Source organism: Artemia sp. Qi Xiang Cuo, chromosome 2 (assembly GCF_049724085.1).
Source record: "Artemia sp. Qi Xiang Cuo chromosome 2, ASM4972408v1, whole genome shotgun sequence".
Classification (NCBI taxonomy): Eukaryota; Metazoa; Arthropoda; class Branchiopoda; order Anostraca; family Artemiidae; genus Artemia; species Artemia sp. Qi Xiang Cuo.
The window spans coordinates 60645606-60671546 of record NC_142795.1 but is presented as its reverse complement, the minus strand read 5'-3'; the positions used below and the strand labels follow the sequence as shown (position 1 = coordinate 60671546).

At 36.5% G+C, this 25941-nt stretch overlaps 2 protein-coding genes across 2 annotated transcripts in view; one reads left to right on the top strand and one right to left on the bottom strand.

The window, feature by feature from the left end:
- Positions 1-25941, bottom strand: part of Mical (Molecule interacting with CasL) — a 119305-nt gene that overhangs the window by 79301 nt on the left and 14063 nt on the right. Inside the window, exon 2 of the mRNA XM_089107393.1 lies at positions 19180-19367. Coding sequence (XP_088963519.1) covers positions 19180-19367 — 188 coding nt within the window. The remainder of the gene's footprint in view (positions 1-19179; positions 19368-25941) is intronic.
- LOC148955463 (uncharacterized) lies at positions 14060-16129 on the top strand. Its single transcript, XM_089104962.1, has one exon. The coding sequence runs from the start codon at positions 14060-14062 to the stop codon at positions 16127-16129; it is 2070 nt and encodes a 689-aa protein (XP_088961088.1).

The following is a 25941-nucleotide window of genomic DNA, read 5'->3' as shown; positions in this document are numbered from 1 at the left end:
TATTTGATCAAAATTTTAAGATAGCCATTTAATTTAGTATAGTATAAAAATCCAATAACTATGCTTTTGCTGATGGCATAAACCTCCAGAGTTCCTAGGGAAAGGACTGTAAGCTACACAATTTACCTATATTGTTCACATACAGTATTTGTTATTGGGAAATATACGGAAACCTTTAGGGGTAATCCTTTTCAGGGAGGGGCGGAATTTTCAACGAGGAGAATTTTCCCTAGGGAGGAAAATTTCCGGAGGAATTTTCCAAGCAAAATGTTGCACGACGGAGGGTGGAAAGGGGGCGGGAAGGACATTATTTAAAAAACGGTCAGGAATTAAATGAAAAGTTTTTTTTTACTGGAAGTAAAGAGCAACATTAAAACTTAAAACGAGCAGAAATTATTCTGTATATGAGGGGTACTGTCCCTTTCTCAACCGTCATTCTTTACGCTAAAGTTTGACCTTTTGTCCTGATTCTTTAAGAAAGACTACTTGATGATGATGATGAACGTAGAATCCTCCCCTCTTCCCTGAGGACTTGAGAGGCTTTCCTTCTTCTGAATCAAACTGACATATTTCACTATAGTGTATTTATTCGGTTAATGTCTTTTATGAACTTGAATATTAATTTGAGACCTTCACTAAAGTCTTTTGAAGATCTTTCACTACTTAGTAAATCGTCTGGTCCCAATCTTTTTTTTTCTTTCACGAACTTCCTTATTTGTTTTCTTTTTTCCTCCGTTCTCAGACATTGAAACACCATATGATTCACCGTCTCCTCTTCACTGTCATATATACATGTTCCATCTTCACCGTAAAATTTAGCTCTAAATACTTGTGTTGCTGCATGACCTGATATTAGTCTAAATAATATTCTTGCCTCCGACTTAGTTAGTTCACCATACACTGCTTTATTAAATCGTTTGTCATTCCTGTCCACTATGTATCTATTCATTGAAAATGCCTTTATGTCTTCGAATGCCTTTTCATTTAATACCTTTATAATTTCAGATATTCTATTTACAATCTTTGGAGTAATGGTTTGTAAAACACATCCATCTCCTTCTGCTGCACTTTTCGCCACTTCGTCTGCTAATTCATTTTCCTCTATATCTGCATGCCCTGGCACCCACTCAAGCACAATTTCAATTCCTTTATCCAGTACTTTTTGTTTTTCACTGGGTCAATAAATAATTTATCCAGCAACCGACTGAAACATATGAATATTTTTCAATGACTCTAGGCCACTCTTAGAGTCCAAACAAATTCTATTGATTTCCCCATTTAGCCCGTTCTCATTCACATTTCTCACAGCTTCGGCGATAGCCAATACTTCAGCTTAATATACTGTTGTTGAAGAGTCGAACTGCATCATATACCTCACAGTTCTTTAGGGAATGACAAAGGCTGCTCCAACTTTTTGATCTTTCTTGGATGCATCCGTAAATATACTCACTGCTTGGCCATATTTTGAATCTTTCAACATTCTAAAGGACTTTGCCACGTCAATACCATTCCTGAGTTCAAACTCAGTTTCACAAGGAACTGTTCTAGCTTTCAATTACGGGACACTTTTAAGATTCAGAACTTTCTGCATTTCTTTCAGACTGCTCTCAGTTGTGTACCGGTCCATAATTCCCTTGCCTCTTACTAATCCATGAGATTGTAAGACTATGTAAGATTGTAGACCATGAGTAGAAAGACTACTTAAATCCAAGGGCCGTTGATTTTGAATCAGAAGTATTTTTAAAGAACTTTAAGACTTTAGCGTAAAGAGAGAGGGTTGAAGAAGGGGCATTCCCTTCATATATAGAATAATTTATGTTCGTTTTAAGTTTAATGTTACTCCTTATTTTCATGTAAAAAAAAACTTCTTTTTTATTTAATCATGTAAGGATTTTTCAATTTATATGCACGCCAGCCATTTCACCAAAGCATAGGGAGGGGGGGGGGGGCAAACATTTTTTAGCCCGCATACCCGTCATTTCATGGATAAGTCAGCAGGGTGTGAATTCCAGTTCTATCTTTGTTTAGTGACAGCCCAGAACTCTATTCACTTGTTAATGCATGTTTTTTTTTTTTTAATTACCATGAAACTCAACTTCTGTAAACTAGACAAAAAAGATACGCAGACTGATCAGTGGATAAATGAACTAAAATGGGGTTAAAAATATCACCATTATCAAGTAAAATATTCACAAGAAAAACCCGCCCTAACGAAAAACCAATCGCGATTATAATTGATTAAAAGGGTTAAAAACATTGATTAAAAGCAACCCTAGGGTAATTAAAACACTATTGACCAAAAAAAAGAATATGTTTGGTTTTGACTCCCTCTCTCGGGGGTTTGAATCACCTGATATTTCCTTTAAGGAACAGACCCGAGTTACTCAGCTAATTTCTGTGTAACTGACCCAAAAATAGAGGGCGCCAATTAAGCGGGGGGGGGGGGGAGTGCGGTTGTTCTACCCTAGACAATTTTGTCCACTCGCCTAGATTTTGATTTTTTTTGCATTTTATGGAAGAGAAGAGCCCCCCCCCCCGATTTTGAAAAAAATTCGTATCTTCCTTAGAAATAATGTAAGAACAATCGTGTTTGCGCTTTTTATCTATATTATCTGATATCTATTCAGGTAATAAATCTATGATTCTACCTCAGCTTATAGTTTGTTTCGGAAACTTTGCGAGAAGACCAAAGATACTGTTAGTTAATAAACCTTGAATTTCATAATCCAGATCATATGGCATGTTTTTCTTTTTGTGCAGTTTATGCAGCAAAAAAAAATTTTTAGGTTGATATTACCTGTACAGTAGTCTTTTTTATCTCTTTTAAATTTACTACTACAGCGCTTTTGAATGATATGAATACAATTATACTTAAAATTGCAGTATAAGGTCTAATTTACAGGTAATAAGTGGGGCTTTACTGAAGAGCTTCAGATAAAATAGACCCCCCCCCTCTTGATATTATATGACCAACAAGCTTACCATATTCGTTCGAAATGGATAAATAAATATGAATGTTTTTTTTTCAATAAATAGTAACAAATTATAGATATAGCATCTCGTTTCTAATGCAGAAAAATGGTCAATAACCTCGTCTTTGTTGAGGCATCGTATTTATATATATAAAAAAAAATTGGGTTCGAATAAAAACAGCTTTGTTAAAAAAAATGTTTCTTTTTTAAAAAGAAAAGCAAGAAATTGAGGTTATATTTTCCTATATTAGCTTTCCCCTCCCATATTTCTCAATGACGTCATACCAGACCATTTTCGTTCTTACAATATATCTTCTGGCAAAAAATACAAAATTCCACATTTTTGCAGATTGGAGCTTGAAACCTCTACAGTCAGGTTTTCTAATATGCTGAACCTGATGGTGTGATTTTCATTAAGATTCTATTACTTTTAAGGGCCGTGTTCCCCTTTTTCGAAAATCGTGCAAATTTTCTCAAGCTCGTAACCTTTGATGAGTAAGACTAAATTTGATGAAACTTAAATGGGTAATTAAAAGATTGATCAGGTGGGCAGCTTCCCTTACCTTGGTAGTATTATTAGTAAAGATGGTGGGAGCAGTGAAGATATTAAAAGTAGAATAGTCAAGGCTCAGGGTGTTTTTTCACAGTTAAAAAAAGTTTGGAAGAATAGGAAGATAAGTCTACAAACAAAAATTAGAATACTAGAAGCTAGAGTGATGACAGTGGTCAAATATGGCTATTTATTTTTCCATATCTTCTGTCACTTGTCTTTGTCTTGTCTCGCGCTAAGCTGAAAAAAAAAACTAACGAAGAAACCGGTTTGTTCTCGAGTTTTACGCAGCGTAAACTTGAGTGAGTGTTTACCCATAATACACAAGTATGAAAACTCATACCCCCATACGGAAATATAAAAAAAAACTCAAATAAAATTCTCCAAACCGGTTTAAATCTTGAACAAACCGGTTTATTCTTTAGTTTTTTTTTTTAAGCTTAGCGCGAGACAAGACAAAGACAAGTGACAGAATATATAAAAAATGTATAGTTTGGGCTATATATTTGAACAGACGGGGGGAGGGGTGGAGGGTAAAGTTTTTGGACAGTTTGAAGTCAGAAAACAATTCTTTGTAGGTATATGACCATTAAAAAATTACAGAAGAATAGCGAGGTATCTGGAAATTGTGTTAACTAAAAACGAAAGAAAAAAAAATAAAAAAAATCCCAGTATAAAGTAAATGTACTATTTCATTTAAGTGTTTTTTCCAAGTGTTAAGTGTTTGTTTTTTTTTAAATGAATGTTTTTCTAAGTATTAAGTACTATTATTAGGTTAACGTAGTGTTTCATTAAAGTGTTTTATGATGATCGCTGATCAAAGTTTATGTTATTTGTGCCTTTCATTTATGTTATTTTACTGTGTTCGTGGCCGTATTTGGCTTTAAAATACACTTATCTATCTATCTATGTAATATGCAGAATAATTGTACAAAACAAATTTTGCATGCAGGCCCGCTATATTTTACCCCCCCCCCCTAATGTGCAAATCTATAGCCCAAATTTATTTCTAAAGTGACAAAGAAACTAATGAAAAAACCGGTGTGCTCTCGAATTTTATACAGCGTAAACTTGAGTGAGTGGCGCATAATTCACTAGTACCAAAATTCCTTCCCCCTACGGAGGTTAAAAAAATAAAATTCAAATAAAATTCTCAAATTTGGAACCCTTATTTTGCACGGGGGGAATTTTCCGGGGGGATATTTTCCGCGAGGGGGTATTTTCCACGGGGGGGGGGTATTTTCCGGGGTGTATTTTCCGCAGGGGGGGGGTATTTTCCGGGGGAAATCGCTGGGGGGGGGGGGTAAACGCCGGCCACGGTGAGAGAACGGGATCGATTCCCCGTCGGGGAGAATATTTAATATATTTAATTTAAAGCAATATCATGTAAATTCAAAATTTAAAAAAGAAACTCGTTTTAGTTACCACCTAGCTAAAATGATGAAGATTATATGAATGAACCACAGGGTTCAGTTCCTTTGGGCTTAAGTTGATTCTTTACTACAAGTAAAGAACGAACTACCTTGCCATTGTTACCCAGGGTACCCTTTAAAGTATGACGTTATTCATCATCTTGTATACAAAGATGTAGTTTTTTGGTGTCAAAAAATTGATTTTAGTTGAAATATTATGGTTTGTTATTTAAAAAAGCTCGTAGATGTATTAATTTCCTTGAACATAAGCCCTTAAACAGCTCTCTATGATGTTCCACTGCCTTGCTGGCATCAAAGAAGGAAAAACAAAAAGAAAAAAAGAGGATACATCGGTGCTATCCATGCAAAAAGTGATTTGCCTCGTTCTTCAAGCCCGGGGAGTGTAAGTTTCATGCATAGGGTTTTCGGCCATGGCAACTGTAATGGTGTACTTTTAATTTCAATCCACTTTGGTTTCAAAATAATTAATTTTAGGTTTACTATTGGCCGAGGTTCGTCCTTTGATGAGAGCTGATAAGTTGTGAGTAGGTTTCCTACCCTCTTGATGAGAGTAGGTTTTCCAAGTGGCTAATAATTCTTATATACTACTGGGTAAGGTTAAACCCTCAATCAAGTGCATATTTATTGTGGTATCAATAAAGGAAGTAGTTCCGTGTTTTTGAATTATTCGCGTACTCTTTAAATTTATATAGTTCTTTACACAAAAACTCTAGATTTTATTTTATACTTTTTTTTCAGAGAATGTGAAAGATAGGGTTTTACGTGTACTATATGCAAAAGAATCGTAGCTTAAATATGACGCTAACTCACAAACAGAAAAGAAGAGAGAGAAAGCGAGCGAGAGAGAGAGAGGAGGGGGGTAATTCTAAACGAAAATCCCAACGATTCAAGATAATTTGGCGCTAGCTCACAAATAGAGAAGAAAAAGAGACAAAGAGAGCGAGGGGGAGAAGCATGGGTAGATTCTACTCTAAAATTGTGACAAGTAGAAACAAGGAGTAAAAGATAAACAAGTGATCAACTGACACGAGAATTAGGATCAACTAATTCTCCTCTGATCCTCAACTAATACGAGCAATGATATGTTCAAAAAGTAAGTGGAAGCCAATTAATACTAAAACTTACATTTAAGAAATAAATGAAAAATTACTTGGTTATATTTTTAGTTAAAAAATTAAATAAAAAAATTGAATTGTGGCGTATAAAAACCGATAGTGGAAAATATTTCAAACATAAAAAAATTAACCATGAATTGAATACTTGTTTGTTCCTTGCGACACGCGGAATTGAACCAAGAAACATTCAATTAGGAATCTTAGCGTCATCCACTACGCTGTCACAAGGTATGTAGATATTTGAATTTTCTAAGAGGCTATTAGCAAACTTTTCATTGAAAAATCATAATTGCAGGTTTTGCTTTTTCTATGGGCTCTCTTCATGTGAAGCCGAAATATTCAGACTTTATTATTATTATTTTCTTATTATAAACTTTTTTTCTAACTGTCTCATTATGTAATTTTACCCATTTTTAATATATTCTCATTTCAGTAGTAAATTGACAGACAGTTGGTGTAGGAAATTATTTATATGCTGGATAATTTAAACCCGTTTTAGAAGCCATTAAAACTCAAGAATAAGCTAATCCTCTTCTTTTGGTCTGTAGTATTCTTTTATGCGGTTTTGTTTTTCGAGGCTATTTTTGACACCTAGTGAATTAATTTTTGGCTTGTTTTCGCAGAGAATTTAAATAAGCCCAATGATGATAAAACAAAGGACTGGTTGAAATACTGCTAAATCTTAACGATTGATGCCTGTTAATCTACAGCTGCATGTGAGTTCAACCATCCTCCCATTCTGGTAAAAGAAAGTAAAGGCTTTCTTGTCCGATAGCTCCTTTTAAAGAAATCTGATTTCATCACAAGTACCCTCCTAAATAGTTCGTATGTATTTTTTAATAAAGATTTTAATTTGATTTAATACTTAAATTTTATTTGAACATAATCTAATTAACGTAAATTAATAAAAAAATAAAGTAACAGTCATAAAAATTTATTTTAATCATATTTATTTTTAAAATTGAAGCGTGTTATAAGCGTGAAACCCTTATAAATGTGTGTAAAACAGTCGCGGAAATTGGCACTGGAGATGCTGTGCTAATTTTTATTTTAGTTTTTCAATCTATTTGTCTTTTTTATTTATTTGAAATTTATTAGTATGCATGTGAAATAAAGAGTAATTCACACTCTTATATTTACAACATATATTTAAAATTGAACCAGATAGAAAAACATGTATTGCATTTATATGCATAAGGGTATTTATTTATTTATTTTATTTATTTATTTATTTATTTCCCTCAAAAACGAGGAGTATAAAAGATAATTAAATAAATCTTCAAAAATCCAAATAACACACCATCAAACATAGCAACAATTTACAAGTTGCCCAAAAGACAACTTAATCAAATGCAACAAATAGTAATAATGAAATCATGCACTTTTTAAACTATAGAAAAAAAAGGAAAAAGATTATGAACATAAAGTATATTTTCAGCTTTACGGTAAAAATTATTTATTTTTACCTTGGCTATTTCCAACGGCTCTTTAATTTTAAATTTTGAAACTAATTCAGTATTACTAAAGGAAATTGGAAAACCAAGTAAAAACTTAAAATATTTAAAATAACAAACGCGAATTTCTGAAAAATAACAAATTTTAAAATCTCGAAGAAGAAGGGAAGGATAAAGAACATGCGGGAGGGCTACTGAATTAAAAAGAGAACCTAGAATTTCACGACGATAAACACCACGTAGCCGTATTATGGAACCAAACGCCTTTCTAATTTTTTCTTTAATATGTAAAATTAGCATCGACTTAGAATCACGAGCTGAAGCAGAATAAGGTAACCCAAGATAAACAACAGAATCAGAAACCGGAAATGATATATTTCTATCGCAAATTAATTCAGCTCGGTCATTAACATTAACGGGAAAATATTGACATTTTTTAATACTAATAGAAAGGCCACGAACATTAAGCAGACTAGAAAGGGAATTAAAATTCTTAATTAGACTAGCTTTAGAACGGCTCAATAGGATAATATCATCAGCATATGCAAGAAAAGACACATCCCGTCCCCAAGAAATAAGGGTTGTAGATAAAGAACGAAGACACTCCGCCAGACATGCGTTAAAAATATAAGGAGATAAAACCCCACCCTGTCTCACGCCCCGACCCACGGAAATTGGATTAGAAAGAGAATCAGAAGTATGTGCAAAATTTTTTATCCTAAGCCCCGAATACCAAGATCTAAGAACTCTAACCACAGAAAGGGGAATCCCACCAGAAATAAGAGCTGAAAGAGCGGAGGCATGCGAAATATTGTCAAAAGCTCCTTTTATATCAATTAAAAGTGTATAAAGTGGGGAGCCAGTAGATCTTGACTCCTTAATTATAGTATCAAACGTTGCATGCGCATGGTCGCAACCCATTCCTTTTTTGAACCCTACTTGATTAAGACCAACATCCAAATAATCAAAAAGATCCTTTATACATAATTCAAAAAGTTTACCAATCATAGAACCCTTCGTTATCGGCCTATACGAATCACAAGAACGGAGATCTCTTTTACCAGATTTTGGAATAGGAGTTACCACCCCAATCCTAAAAGACGGAGGAACATTACCAAACTTGAGAATAAGATTAAAAAAAGTCAAAAGAAGAAGAAGAAAAGAAGTTGGAGCAAATTTCACATGATTTGAAAAAATCGTATTTGTATTTATGCTATTTTACTAGTAAAAATTGATGTTTTCTTGCACCCCTCTCATCACCCCACCCCCAAAAAAGGGGTGAAAATTACGATGACCTATGGTTTTTATGGAATCAGTGCGATTTTAAAAGGGTTGATATCTCCCGATTTTTTCTTACTTTTTTCTTAGGTTAATGACGCGTATGATCCACTTGTTTGCTATAGAAAAAATTGCATTGACGTTTTTGGTGAAGTTAATGTCCTTTTATACTTATTTGTCTTTCAAGGGAAATACAGCTTTTGACATGTTCAGACATCAGAAAATGCAGCTGATAAGTCAGTGAAACGTTAAAATTGAAAATGTATGACGCCATGTATAATATGACGCAACTTTTGGGGTTTCTCGAGTGAAACCTTTGCAGGGGTTGCTTATTATTTGTTTATCTTGAATTTATAATTTCTACTTGACAATTTTTAAAAACCATTTGAAAAATTACACCTTTATTAACCCTTTCAGTCCCGAATTTTAAGAAAGTTGGTAGGATTTTTTTTAATAGTCATTTCTGAGAGAGAAAAATGTGCTCTTTCTAGTTGGTGTAACTTGCATCTTTGAATCACCGCTTGGTGGTGCAGAAAAAATATGTCCTCATATGTGGACGGTGGGAACTAAGGTTTCTAATTTTTCACAATTTCCAGCAGAATTATTTGCGAGCAAAAGTATCCTCTCTTTATTTTCAATTCCAAAAAACTGACACTTAGGGTGTGTGAAAACTCTCAAAACATTCAAGCCACAAAACTTTTTCACATTTCACACACTTGATAGTACACGACTCTAGCAAACAGCGTCCTGCGTTGGCGGCATTCGTCTTGGTAGGCCAGTGGCCAGTCAGTCCGTCATAGCGAATCTCGGGTGCAACAATGCAATTATACTTTCGTTTTCGTGTCTGAGAAACCGACGGTGACTGGGAAGGTCTCCCGCGAGGTCTAGCAGATTCTGTAAAACCAGTTTTCCCGGTGTTGATCAAAGTTCTTGCTACACTGGTCTTGAACTCTAATAGGCCAAGCTCTTTCAGTCCAGCGTCTAAATCGTGCTTTTTCATCCCTGCCTTTTGTGCCTTACGATACAGAATCCACGCATTTACAACTGCAACGTCAACGAAGTTCCAAAAGACCTTCATGTAGTATTTTTTCCCTCTCCGGTTATGGCGGTACAAAGCAATGAAATAGTCCATGAGATCGACACCTCCCATTGATTTGTTATATTCTTGAATGGCATATGGACGCCTCACTGGTACTTGCATTCGGTCTTTCTTTGATCACCTTTTGACTTCATCTTGAGGTTCGACACCAGCGTAGGTGGAAATGGTGTGGACGATCTTGTTATCAAACCAGCGCAAAATTGTGACATTGTTATTTGTGACGACAGAACTTGCTCCACGACCCTCAATCTTCAACTCTCTTTCTGGCTTCAGCTTGGAAGCTGCTTCTGCGATGCGATTCTGTCTGACTGTCCCAACGAGATGAATTTGATTTCCAGCGAGATACTCAGCTAGCGAAACTGAGGTGAAGAAGTTATCAGCATAGATTTTATAACCTCTTCCAGTCAATTTCTGGGAAAGACGAGCAACGACATCACCACCAACGCCTAATCCAAACGTTTCTTTCCCTACCGCAGTTCCTTCATACATTTCGAACTCGTGGATGTATCCTGAAGAACTAGCTCGAGCCCAACATTTGAAACCCCAAGGTTTGGGTTTGGATTTGATGTACTGCTTCATTTGGGAGCGACCTTTGAAGGGTATCATCATTTCGTCTATGCTGTGGTGTTCTTCGAGAGGACCATTTTGTAAGAATGTACTCTTCAAAACGTCAAGAACCGGTCTTACTTTGAAAAATTTTTCATTTTCCCCACTCTACGCTTCATTGAAATGAAGGTATTTGGAAATTTCGTCAAAACGATTGCGAGACATTGAATGAGCAACAATCGGAATCCGCATTGCTTCGTCAGATTTCCAGTACCACTTCAGGCGCGGGTATTTGAGGTAAGTGATTACTAGGTTTATCCCCAGGAAGAGCTTCATTTCATGTACAGAAACGCTGAAACTGCTACCTTGTGAAACAGCATAGCGGGTAGATTCAAAAGCAATTTTCTCGATCAAGGCATCTGGGAAAAGTCTGATGAAAAACTCTACTGGCTCCTTCAGCAATAGAATGTCTGGCAGCAATTCATCACGGTCTGCTTGGAAGGTCGGTCGCGCTCCTGCTAATGGATGGTCAGCAGCTCTCCAAACACCCTTTTGCTTGCTTCCATTGTTAGAACTTACAGCTGGGGTCTCAGAAATATGAGCACTTGCAGATCCATAAATAACATCCTCAATAACAGCAGCCACTGTATCGCTTTCACTTGCACCGTCGAATTCACAGCCGAGTTCCGTTTCTTGATCGTCAAGCAGCTCGTAGAAGGTTTCCGCAAAAAGGTTTCCTGGAAAGGTTTCCTGGAAAGTCAGATGGATCCCATGTGGGATCGCTGTTATCTTCTTCGCTTGAAAGATCAGTAACATCGAGATCGTCAAAGACGACAAGGCAATCTGCAGCACTGGGTTTTTTTCGTCTTTCCATTCCTGAAAGAAACACTATGCCGATTATTCACAGATTTCGGATTTCCGAGATGATGCGTATCGTGACGTAACACCTTTAAGTAGGCATTCCCTTCTTAGACCACACTGCTGTTCTATCACAAACGAATAAATTTCCAAATGGGGATAAATCCATTTATTTAGACAGTGAAAAAAACATTTTTTTGACAGTGTTTTTTTCACTGTCTAAATAAATGGTTTTATCCCCATTTGGAAATTTGTTCGTTTGTGATAGAACGGCAGTGTGGTCTAAGAAGGGAATGCCTACTTAATGGTGTTACGTCACGATACGTCGTACATATGGGGAAATAAGACCTACCAAGTACACAACTATAAACTCAACATTTCTTTTGCAATTAGAAGACACAGAAGACTTTGCCATCTTTATTACAAATTTATTTTACGTTTGGGCAATATTAAAGAGGAAAATTTACATCGAGACTTTGAATGAACTCTGTCAGTGACTTTTCTCTGAAAATAATCCAGTGAATAAGCCGGAAGTTAATTATTTTGTGAATGATCTGAAAAGTTACTTTTTTTGTATATAAATATGCTAGTTTCAGTTATATTATTTTAGTAATGACACTGATGATGATTGCTGTATATGTAATCGAAATATCTGGACTTTTGTACCTGTTTTTTCACTGTCTAAATAAACGGATTTATCCCCATTTGGAAATTTATTCGTTCGAGATGATGCGATCCCATGGATACGATTGTACTTGTTTTTCCGGTCTTACCGTGCATGGAACTCTGAATTTCCCATTGTCCACAAACGAGGACATGTGCTTATCGAATACCTTGGTGCCCTCTAGCAACATAAATCATAAAAACAACAAGAAACCCCTAGATGTCCCTTTGACATTCACTAATACAGTGTTATCGGTCCAACTACCCTTGTTTCCCAGTGTCCACAAACGGGGACAAAACGTAATGGCAATGTGCTGATAACCGAGAGTTGCAAAGATGATGTAACAGTTATCTAAGGATAGTTTAATGACTTAATTTTCTACGGCAAAAATCCCAGACTTCCAAATCCAGCCCTTATCAGAGTAAAAAAATTTATAAAAGGAAGAATTCTTACCTTTCTGATGTTTGACCTACCTGAGACTTTCTATCGGGCTAGAACGCATGGCTTACCTTAGATGGCGATACTGTGTACGGGTGAAATACTTGAAAGACACTTCTCTAACAGATGGCATGTCAGTGATTTCATTATATTTTCACTGGGTTCTGGGATGAAAGATTAAAGATTTGTCCTCAATTGTGGTCAGTGGGAACCAAAGGGTTAAAAAGACCCTATCTTACATTTTGAGTCTTATTATTGACTACGTGGGAGTAAGGGACATGCTAAGCCTGGAAACTTCTGCAGCGGTAGTAAAGTTCTAGGAAGCACAGCTTGACCCTCCCTTCTTATGTAGCACAGGAAATCTGTCAGTGAACCTTTAAGTTGTGATGGGGTGTAAACATCGCGAATCTTCACTGGGGTGCAAATACCGAGCAAGGTGATTAGCGCGCGGAAGGGTGACCTTCATTAGTGGTGCCTCTTGAGGAAATTGTTGCCTAGTTTAAGACACAGAATTAACACCGGATTTTGTCTAATGGATAATTCTCATGGGTTTGGTCTGTTTTGGGGAACTTTTTCGGGCTGTAAAACCTGTCCTAACTAATTTATCTACTATGGGATGCATCATACTAGTAATATTTCACTTGTAGGCACGAATTATAGAGAGTCTAGTATAATAGGCTTGATATTGTTTGTCAGGATTTCGACTCTTCTTCATAGAAGAGCATTGTCAATTGCTGAAAACCATGTTGTGACCAAGATGTGCCTAGGATTGCACAAGACCTACATTCGCCTGGAGGTCCCAGAGACTTCGTATTGCGCAGTTCTAAGTAAGCTTAAGTACTTCGTGTTAAGAAGATGTGTCAGTTTCCGTCCTGCACTGGTTCTGGGGCCATCGATTTTTCTGAAGTCAAAAATATTTCAAAGATTTAAAGAATATGAAAATTATAACTTGTGGAATGTTACAACATTAAAAGATATCTATCGTATCGACATTTTGACTAACGAATTTAGACACTTCGAACTGCACTTATTAAGAGTTTTAGAAACTCATACCCTAGGGGTTGGATACAGGAAATTAGGTTATATAAAATTTATTTACTCAGGCAGGAAGGATAAATTACTTAGAAGGAAAATACGTAGACAGGGAGTAGGGCTCATAATGAATAAGGAAGCGGCTAAGTATTGTTTAAGTTGGAAAGCTATTAATAATAGAATGCTAGTTACGCACCTATGACTAAAAAGTTCAGGGTATCATTCATCGTCGTATATGACCCGTAGTGACTAATGAATTTGGGATAGATGGTATTCCTGCGTAGGAAAATTTGGTGCAGGAAAAGAAAACAGCAATGGCTACAGGCCGTTGTAATCTTGTAAATATAACAATCTAGTTATAGCCAACACAGTTTTTAGTCATAAAATAGCCCATAAGTTAACAAGATATTTGAATATGTAAGACAGTTAACCATATTGAGTATGTTATTGAGATTCATATATAGTGGCAAGGGCTGATTCGGACTGGAATGGCATCATACACTAAAACATATGACGTCATTAAACGCTAAATGTGAATATACTAATGACACATTACGTCATCAACACTATACATAAATGAGCTTTTGCAAGTACATATGTCAGTTTAAAGAAATAAAGTAATGAGTGAAAATAAAAAAAAGTTATACAGAAGTGACGATTGTGATCTAGAATCATCTCTAGATAACTGTGTTTCTAAGGTTATAAACTCAACTTATGAGCGAATAACTGCGCCACATTCTAGCGTGACAGAAGTTCGAAACCGAATGAAGAATCGGAACGTAAGTTTTGTAAATGCGGGTGCATCAGTGCCTGTTGAGGCAGAAAGTATTTCCATCAGATTAAAAACAAGAAAAAGGAGTAACCAAGGTCCCAGCAAAGCTGTAAATTTGAAAAAACAGAAAACTCGTGACGCAAGCGTTGAAAATTTGAGCGCGTCAGCACCTGTTACTGCAGCGAAGCCCTCTGTTCAAAATATTTCTAACTTGAGTGTTGTAGACACGGATGCATCAGTACCTGTCGAAGCAGAAAGTATTTCCACCAGATTAAAGTCAAGAAAAAGGAGTAACCAAGGTCCCAGCAAAGCTGTAAATTTGAAAAAACAGGAAACTCGTGACTCGAGCGTTGAAAATTTGAGCGCGTCAGCACCTGTTACTGCAGCGAAGCCCTCTGTTCAAAATATTTCTAACTTGAGTGTTGTAGACACGGATGCATCAGTACCTGTCGAAGCAGAAAGTATTTCCACCAGATTAAAGTCAAGAAAAAGGAGTAACCAAAGTCCCAGCAAAGCTCTAAATTTGAAAAAACAAAAAACTCGTGACTCGAGCGTTGAAAATTTGAGCGCGTCAGCACTTGTTACTGCAGCGAAGACCTCTGTTCAAAATATTTCTAACTTGAGTGTTGTAGACACGGATGCATCAGTACAAGTCGAAACAGAAAGTATTTCCACCAGATTGAAGTCAAGAAAAAGGAGTAACCAAGGTCCCAGCAAAGCTGTAAACTTGAAAAAACAAAAAACTCGTGACTCGAGCGTTGAAAATTTGAGCGCGTCAGCACCTGTTACTGCAGCTAAGCCCTCTGTTCAAAATATTTCTAACTTGAGTGTTGTAGACACGGATGCATCAGTACCTCTCGAAACAGAAAGTATTTCCACCAGACTAAAGTTGGCTTATCAACCTATTTTGCCTCCAGACGCAGTTGATAGTCTACCAACTGCAGTTTTATTCTCTGAAAATTTTTCTGCAAGATATGGAGAGTCTCATCCTATGTTCTACCAAGGATCCTTAGAGGAGGCTTTGAATGAATCGCGACTAGTGTCGACAAAAAACCGTAAACCATTAATAGTCTATGTGCATAGCGATAAGTCTATTTTGGCCAATGTATTTTGTTCTCAAGTTTTATGTTCTGAAGTGGTTGTTAGCTATATAAGCTCCAACTTCAATATCTGGGGCTGGGACATAACCCATGAATCAAATAGGCAAAGGTTAATTGACATGGTTGCTGAATATTTTGACAGTCCAACAGCACATGCGATAAAATTAGTAGATGTAGGACGATTGCCCATGCTCATAGTCGCTAATAAAATTAGGTCAACATTTGACAATATTAATATGATACAAGGGAATATAACATTGGAGGAAATGATGACAAACCTGATGGATGTTCATGAACAATTTAATTGGCAACAAGCTGCTGATGTTGAGAAAGAACGAGCTCGGGAAGAAAGAGAAATTATTAAGCGGGAACAAGAAGAAGCTTATAATGCCTCATTACTCGCAGATAGGGCAAAAGAAGAAATCAAACAGCACGAGCTTAAAAAGAAACTGAAAATTGAAAAAGAAGAAAAAAGGAAGGCGGAAATGGAAGCAAGGCAAAGACAGCAGTCAGAGCAAGATAAACAGCGACGGCAAGATGAAGTTAGTGCAACACTTCCTTTGGAGCCACCGGCTGGCGCCGATGTGACCGTCAAACGTTTCCGTCTACCAGATGGGAAACAGGTGACGAGACGATTTTCATCAAGTGGTCCTGTGAAGACAATGTTTGACTACTTATTTGTCCAGGGCTTTCCAACCTCTGAATATAAGGTCCTGCAAATCTTCCCGAGGAGAGATTTGTCTAGATTAGATCCTATAAAGTCTTTGAAAGAGCTTGGCTTATCTGCACAAGAAATGTTGACCATTGAAAAACGTTAGTCCCTTTTAAACGTTAGTCTCTTTTAAACGTTAGCCCCTCTGGTCTGGAAAATCTGAGACATTATATTTTGAACTTTTTAACCAAAGATGGTATAGTTTAAATGGTCAAGGGTAAAAGTAAACAACAATTAATTTTCCAAAATCTTGGTGATTATGTTATAAATAAATTATTCACTAATATCGTATCTCAACTTGTTTCCTTTTATATTGAGAACAGATTCTAGTTCAGGGATAGCAGCCTCGGTACGTATATTAAGAGTTTATTTTGTTTTCTGACTGTCTTTATGAACCCAAAAGTCGTGAAATGGATTGATTCATTCCCATGGCAGTAAACGTGAATATTGATTGAAAAAATTTCTTGCCAAATAATTTAAGAAAATAGCCCCATGAACGTCTCTTTGGGGTCCTTCAATCATACAAGGTCAAACAGTTATTAACAAATTAAGCATAAATTAAGTATATAGTAGTTCGTGGAATGATTTGATTAATTTCCAGTTGCAGTTAACTTGAATATTGACTTAAATTCCTTGAGAAACAAACTGAATAAGAGAAGGTGGACGGGAGGCTCAGGCCCAAGGGTGTCTTTTTCTCGAATCACTCGTGTTTGTATTCACTTATTTAAATAGCTATTGTAGCACTAAAAAATGAACGCTAAATTATTCTATATTTACAATCACAAGTTAAATAGAAAACGAGAAAAAAAAAATTAATTTCCTACATTCAAAATTTTGGATATAATGTGATTAAAAAAATATGTTTATAAACTCAAATACTGGAAGAACTGAAGAAAAAATGGGAAAAATATTATCTCCATTTCTTTCTATCTTCTAACAAAGGAAACCCTTTCTTATGACCAGAAGTAGTTTTTATTCACATTCAATAATTTTTTACTTTTTTTCATAAGATATAGTCCAGCTATTCAGATTGGTTCGAAGGATCCTCCTGGAAATATCGAAGAAGACAATCTTCCCTGTTTTAACCTTCCCCCAAGAGGTCAGACCCGTGCGACCTTTGTCTAATAGCGTTAATGGTGATTCCTGAAAGAAAAAATATTCAGACAGTGACTGGGAATTTTGCCAGAAAGTACTAAATATGTTGCGCTTAGGGCAATTTAAAAAAAAAAACGGAGAAAAGGAAAATTTGTTACAACAATAAAACCATCTGGTAGTACAGGGGATTTATGCTTTGCTTGGCAATAAGGGGTCCAATCCCTGGGCCCCGTATTGGGGCCCAGGGAGAGAAATTATTGGAGGTATTTTGAAGTACCAACCTCTACTCCTTATGCTTCTAGAGGGCAGTGACCTTTAAAAATCTTTGTGTTACGAAAGTGGAACCTCGCAAAATAGATCTTTTTCTTGAATGAAGTACAACAAAACTGTTTCCAGCTTCACACCGTTGCTCAATCCCAATTTATGAGGTTTCAAAGATATGCAAATACATTTCCTAAATTTAGAAATTTAGAGAGAAATTATTGGGGCCCCGGGAGCGGAGACCAATACCGCTGCGGCAAGGATGGGCGTCAGGCCTGCTACTTGTCCCTGTAAAAAGAGACCCAGCAACCAAACATCGATTTGACACCCTATACGCCAGCAATGGCTCTAGGGAACCTGAATCCTTTTGTACTTGTCCGATAATAGGAGTCATTTATGATTTTAGCCATCATCGACACGTGACGACTTTCTATTGCCAAGGGATAGTATACTACCTAACATTAATAAAAATGTTATTTCAAATTCAATTCAGAAAAATAGTCGACAAGTATTCAATAACGAACAGAAAGGCATCATAAAAATTCTGTTGAATTTTTATAGTTTCATTCACTGTATAGCCTTATCCGTGCAATAAGGAGACTTCTGTAAGGTTTTAAGAGAGGGGTCAATGGCACGTTATACGTAATATTTTACGAGGTCATAACGAGCCCCTCAAGGTCAATACAGTTATGGCGTTCTTTTTATCAGAAGACACAAGGCAAAGGTAAAAATAACTGAAAAAAAAATACTAGAAAATTACTGAAATTTTAATAGTAGGCCTACTTAGAAAAGAGAACAAAGACGATATCGTTTAACTAGTCTTCAAGAAGTTGTAGAAGAATCCTGCGATTGATTTGAATTAATAAAACATACAAAAGGAATACAATTGTAAAAAATTATCGGTATATGTCGCAATAAAACTAAAAATATTCCAGAACAAACCTCAATAATACTACTAGTACAAATAACTCGCTGCAACACCAAGTGGTTCGAGGCCAACGCAGAAACTCACGCTCTACCTCCATGAAAATTTATTCAAACTTTTATTCTTCACTCCCTCCATAAAGATCCAATCACCACACCCCATTCAGCCACAACCTGCTTTTCGTTTGGCCTCAGACGAATGACCAAATAGCTCAAACTTTGGCAATCTATAATTTTTTTATCTGTAAAAAGTGGCCTAGATATCTTAAACTTTCTTTCATACCAACCCTAGCAGGATCAAATCTTCTTTTTTTACACCTCATTGTATCATAAACAGTCAGTCAAACTCCAATAAAGGGTTTTTTAGGTAGCGTCTTTATCTGTAATCCTTTTATCTGTAAAACGTGGCCTAGATATCTTAAACTTTCTTCCATAACAACCCTAGCAGGATCAAATCTTCTTTTTTTACACCTCATTATATCATAAACAGTCAGTCAAACTCCAATAAAGGGTTTTTAGGTAGCGTCTCCCAAACTGTCCTCCCTAAGAAATCAGCAGCTTCTCCAAAGCATCCCAATGGAGTTACCCAAAATCCTTTCCCGTGGACGATTGTGGTATTTAATTGTTTCCAAGGTCGTAATATTCGTCAGAATTTTTATTCTTATCAAAAAATTCCTATTAAGTGCTTTTTCAGGCAGTGACTTCCTAACTCTCCTCCCTCAAAGTCTAAATAACTTCCTCTAAAGCATCTTCTTCCATGTTTGAATATTTTTCACTATCGATAACCATAAATCGGGAGCTCAAAGATTATTAGAACGAAAAAAAAGTTACATATAACCACAATTGACCACAAACTATAGAAATTCAAAACGATACCTTGTAGTAAACAATGTTTTCCAAGTCAATACCAGTTTGTTCACACATATCATTAAAGAACTTTTGGTTGAAGATGAAGGCAACACCGGATATTTCTTCGACACAAGCCTCCTGTTCAGATCTTTTGTTGACAAAATTAGCAGTTATGGCAATCGCTAATTTCCCTCTGAATTCCTTCCTTTTAAAGCCTAAAAACAAGTCATGATAAAATAAAATGTGCAGTAGAATTCTTATTGCCGTAATATAATATGCAGTATATCGTGGGCAGGGACCATCGAAAATTCAGATACATTCTGTTAATTTATTATGACCTTCCGTTTTCACTGTACCGAAAGGCAGAGTTTCAAAAACTCCAAGAAATCTCCTTTTTTAATTTATACATATTTAAAAGTGAGCAAGTACCATCATTTGCCATCCATCCCAGTAACTTTGGTATGCAGTCAGGTTTCTTTGGTGGGGATTTACTTTTATTTAAAAAAACAACTTTTTATATAATTTCTGTTTGTTTTTAAATACCATAACCAGAGTTACTCCAAAAATGGGAGAGGGAGGGGATCTAGCAACCTCTCATTCCCTGTCCGTTATATTGTTTACATTTTCATAACAATGCTTCGGAAATAGATCCTTTAGTTTATTTACTTTTCAATATACATTATAATTTTCAAAAATAAACTATCGTTTCCACAATAGGCTAAGAGAGTAGCTTTCACCCACTCAATATTCATACTGGTTGCTTCGTCGAATATTCATCCATATTTACGTATATATTTTTCTTCGTGAAGGGAGATTAGAGGCTGAATCTGTAATAATCTGAATATTGAATCAAGTCATCTGAAGCACCTCTCACAGAAAGTTTGAAACTATGGCTCTAAAGCACTTTCTTGCAGCTTTAGGTACGCCCCATCCCCATAAGAGACCTCCACTCTAATAGCTGACTTTCAACTATGCGATACTTTATCGCCGTTAGTTCATTTGTGTTATGGATCGTATGCAAGTTTAGGGACGAATGGTATCATGAGTTTGCCCAGCAACTACTGAAATTGGAGAATCCGTAATTTTCTCAACCTTCTCCGGGGTCATGACCTCTGTCCAGTTTTTACGCGAACTCAGAAAATTAATTCCCTTATACCTAATAGCTCTAAGGTATTTCTTATACTTTAGTTTTTCCCTTTGCTTTATATAAAAACTAGGCCTCTTTTAGGCCTACCACCACGAACCCAAACCCAAAGCCATCCAGATCCCAAAAGGGTTTCTGAGTGTTAGCTCTCACTCTAGTTTTCGAGGCACTTATACTAGTTTCTAGAAACGAATTCTTAATGATAGGTTAAAGCGTTTTTGAGCGACTTAAGATTTAAGAAATTTTGGGCTCTTATGACAAATTTCTAATCAATTGTGGATTTGCATAGGTATTAAGTGGGTACAGGTGGCAGACGAATAACCCTATGAAGTAATTAGTGAAGAAAAAAGAGGGAGCCCAGAGAGTAGTATCTTATTGTGATATCTAGGTGAAAAATCTAGTCGAAAACTATAAAAGAGAAATAAGAACTTCCTATAATTGAAGATTATTGTCACTGTTTGGAATGGCCCCCGATTCTGCTACGGTCTATTTGTTTTAGGTTTTTCCTTGACAAAAAAAAGTAGGAAAAAATAGTTATCTTATCCCGGCGTTCCCCCCTCCCCGGGACCCCCCCCCCCGCGGAAAATACCCCCCCCCCCTGAAAACACCCCCCCCCCCTCCGTGAAAATTAAGGCTTTCCGAATTTAAAATTTTTATTTGAGTTTTTTTTAATTTTTTTTTTCCGTTGGGGGAAGAAATTTTGGTACTTGTGTATTATGCGCCACTCACTCAAGTTTACGCTGTGTAAAATTCAAGAACACACCGGTTTTTTCGTTATTTTCTTCGTTACTTTAGTAATAAATTTGGGCTAGATTTGCAAATTAGGGGGGGGGAGGTGTAAGGTATAGCGGGTCTGCATGCAAAATGTGTTTGGATAATTGTTTTTTTTAATGCCAAATATACAGCCATGGACACAGTAAATATCATAAATGAAAGGCACAAATAGCATAACTTTGATCAGCAATCATCATAAAACCCTTCAATGAAACACTACATTAACCTAGTAATAGTACTTAATACTTGGAAAAACGGTCATTGAAAAAAAAAACATATAACACTTTAAATGAAATATTACATTTACTTTATACTGGGATTTTTTTTTTCTTTAGTTAACAAAATTTCCAGATACCTCACTATTCTTCTGTAATTTTTTTGTGGCCATATACTTAAAAAAGAATTGTTTTCTGACTTCAAACTATCCAAATACTTTACCCACCCCCTATGTGCAAATATGTAGCCCAAATTATATATTTGCCATATATTCTGTCACTTGTCTTTGTCTTGTCTCGCGCTATGCGAAAAAAAAACTAACGAAGAAACCAGTTGTTCTCGAGTATTACACAGCGAAAACTTGAGTGAGATGCCCATAATACACATTTTTTAGCTTAATTTTGATGATTGTTCGCCTAAAAATTTTTTTCTTCTTCGTTTTTTTTTTTTTTTTTTAATTTGGCTTCCGCTACTGCCAAAAATTGCTGAAGTTCATATGGAAGTCTTTTTAAACACAAATGGATTTGTTTTTTTTTTTTTTTTAGTTTTTAAGATACTTCTGGTGTGTAAATTCCTCTTTTTCCCGTTCCTTAGCACTTTTCAACGAAACTAAAAAAAAACTTAAATAAAAGTTTGAAATGTAGAAACTTTATTTTACACAGGGGGGAAGAGTATTTTCCGCAAGGATATTTTCCAAGGAGGGGGTATTTTCCGCAGGGGTTACTTTCCGTGGGGGTGGGGGTGGGGGGGGGGTCCCGGGGGGGGGGTCAGCGATCATCACAAAACCCTTAAATGAAACACTACATTAACCTAGTAATAGTACTTAATACTTGGAAAAACGGTCATTGAAAAAAAAAACATATAACGCTTGGAAAAAACACTTAAATGAAACATGACATTTATTTTATAATGGGATTTTTTTTTTCTTATTTAACAAAATATCCAGATACCTCGCTATTCTTCTGTAATTTTTTAGTGGCCATATACTTAAAAAAAAATTGTTTTCTGACTTCAAACTATCCAAATACTTTACCCACCCCCTATGTGCAAATATGTAGCCCAAATTATATATTTGCCATATATTCTGTCACTTGTCTTTGTCTTGTCTCGCGCTATGCGAAAAAAAAACTAACGAAGAAACCAGTTGTTCTCGAGTATTACACAGCGAAAACTTGAGTGAGATGCCCATAATACACATGTTTTAGCTTAATTTTGATGATTGTTCGCCTAAAAAATTTTTTCTTCTTCGTTTTTTTTTTTTTTTAATTTGGCACCCGCTACTACCAGACAAGGCAGAAGTTAATATGAAAGTCTTTTCAACAACAATGGATTTGTGTTTTTTTTTCAGAGTTTTTAAGACACGTATGGTGCGTAGATTGTTCTTTTTCCCGGTCCTTATCACCTTTCAACGAAACTAAAAAAAAACTTAAATAAAAGTTTGAAATGTAGAAACTTTATTTTACACAGGGGGGGGGGGGGGGGGGGGTTCCCGGGGGTGATTTTCCGCGTTGGGGTATTTTCTGGGGGGTTCAACAACAACCCCCCCCCATTCACTATATTCACTTACGTTATTTTACTGTGTTCATGGCCGTATATTTGGCTTTAAAATAAACTTATTTATCTATACATCTAATATGCAGAATAATTGTACCAAAAACACTTTGCATGCAGACCCACTATACTTTACCCCCCCCCCCCCTAATGTGCAAATCTATAGCCCAAATTTATTTCTAAAGTAACGAAGAAACTAACGAAAAAACCGGTGTGTTCTCGAATTTTACACAACGTAAACTTGAGTGAGTGGTGCATAATACACAAGTACCAAAATTCCTTCCCCCAACGGAAATTAAAAAAGTAAAACTCAAATAAAATTCTCAATTTGGAAAGCCTCATTTTCCTCGGGGGTGGGGTATTTTCCAGGGGGTTATTTTCCGGGGGAGGTATTTTCCGTGGGGTTATTTTCCGCGGGGGGGGGGGGGTATTGGGGGGGTATTTACGGGGGGTAAACGCCTAGAACCAAAAAATAGAAAACAAAGAGACATCAGTGAGTCGCAGGCTGGAATATGATTGTATCGGGCTTTGATGGGGATCTCCAAAAACCAGAGAAGTCTGAAAACTTAGAAATTTCATTGATACCCTTTTAGTCCGTCACACCGCTGTTTCCGAAGGGTTTCAATCTCTTTTTCAAATTCCCGGAAATTTGAATTTACGGTAAACTTTTACTATTAAGACAAATCTAAGTAATATCTCTTACGAAAAAGATCTATCAAAATACATATTATAATTTTCTATTATAACGGGCTCTGGTTTGCTCTTTACAAGTAGTTACAGCTAATGCTGCGTCAGTAGAGGAGGGGGTACCAGCCCGATCCCTCACCCCTGCTGCCACCTACAACTTTTTTAACACCATATATTGACACGAGACCCACGTGGTTTATGGTTTTTGTCAGTGAGAATTTGAAAAACAGGAATTTTGTCACATTTATGTATGTTTTCATGGATGGTTATGTGTGTTGGTCGATTTATTTGATGTTTTTCATGGATGTTTAATGGTTTTTGTCAGTGAGAATTTGAAAAACAGGAACTTTGTCACATTTATGGATGTCAACAGCAATTCATGTCTGTTATATGGTTTTCTCAGTGAGAATGAAAAAACAGGAATTTTCTCACATGGAAAAACATGAATTTTGTCACATTTATGGTTGTTTTCATGGATGGTGATGTGTGTTGTTCGATTTATTTGATGTTTTTCTTTGATATCAACATCAAATTATGGATGTTTTATGGTTTTTGTCAGTGAGAATTTGAAAAACAGGGTGACAGGACCACGTGGTTTTTTGTTTTCTAAATTATAATTAAAAAAAATGAGTTTTATAACTTTGAAAAAAATGAAATTTCTCACATGTAAAAACAAAACCCACGTGCTCCTGTCACGAGTAGCAAATGTGAACTTGATTTACATAATCGCTAGGGGAAATTATTGATTCACGAAGGGGAGAATTAAGAAACATTAAGGCTTCTTTAATCTTAGGTCTGAGGGATAAACGTTCTTTAGGTCAGAGAGAAAAATTAATATTCTATTTTTAAATAGGGCTTCATTGATCTTTAGTGTCAGGAATTATAATTGACATCACTTGTTATCTTGGAATTATGCGGGAGTCTAAAGAGATAGAAATTCTATTTTTAAATACGGCTTCACGGAGCTTTAAGTCTGATAGATAAATTGATATTCTAAAGACACCCAAATAGTATAGCTTGGAAAGTTTATGATATTAAGAGATTAATGTTCTAAAGGTTTTCATAAAAAATTGTAATGCATTAGGGCAGAAATACCAAACAAAAGGAAAACACGTAAATTACTTTTGTATTTTTTAAGAAACCTGTCGTAAATAAGTGATTCACCTTTATAACATCAAATTAATTTCCCCTTTCTTGACAGATCAATCAATCAATGACATCATCTGTCAGACTTTAAAAATTTTCGCCTAGAAACATTTCTCCAGGAATAGATCCAAATCATTAATGTCTTTGCCTCGGGAACAGTTCTACTGGTCGAACTCCAAAGGATATTAATAACCCCAGGCCATGGAAACAATTAGGCAAGAAGTATCTTAGCGATAAATTGTTTTAGCGCACGAAAAGGTTTATTATTAATTTGAAATGCATTAGCGCAGAGATGCCAATAAAAAAGGAACACGCTGAATTTACGTTTAGGGATTATTTGGGTGAAACCGTTTTAGACAGGTTATGGAACTATTTCGGCGAAACAGATAGACACATTTTAAAAGAAGATTTTTGAAGAGATTTTAGAAGAGAATTTAATGGTGAAACTCTGTGGTCGTTATAATACACAAGTTTCATTTGAACAGTGTTGTGAGGTCCTCTAACCCAACCCCAAAGGGTTCCAATCCTCCTACCCCCACCCCCAAGGAAGCCCCCGGTCCGCAAAGGGTCCCCACGCTCCCAAAGGGCCCCCGGTGTCCCCCAACGCCCGCCCCGACCCCCAAAGGCCCTCCCCTGGTCCTCAAGGGGCCCCCAGACTCCCAAAGGGCCCCCGGACCCCCAAAGGGCCCCCCACCCTCCCGGACCCCAGAGGCCCTCCCCCGGTACTCAAAGGTCCCCCGGGCTCCCAAAGGACCACCCGGCCCTCAAGGGTCCCCCAGACCCCCTCCCCCCGGGACCCAAAGGGCCCCCTCCCCCCTTTGGCCCCATAAGCGGGCCCCTCTCCTCCCTCTTCCTCCCTCCTCCTCCCCTCCCCTCCCCCCCCTCCCCTTCCCTCCCCCATTTTTTATACTTTTTTTGTGCATTGAGACACAGAACGACCCCCTCCCCCGGCCCCTCCCCCCTCCAAAGGTCTGATTCTTCAAAGTTCATTTTGAATTTCCTTCGTTGAAATGCAAGAGTTGGAATATTTCATTAGTGTTTGGTTGTGGTTTACCTTGTCACAGTTACATTTTTCTTGATTTTTCAAAGTTCATTTTGAATTTATTTCGTTGAAATTCAAGAGTTAAAATATTTCAGTAATTTTTGTTTGTGGTTCACCTTGTCAGTCTAACATTTTTTGATTTTTTAAGGTTAATTTTGAATTTAATTTCTTGAAATGCAAGAGTTGGAATATTTCAGTAGTGTTTGGTTGCGGTTTACCTTGTCACAGT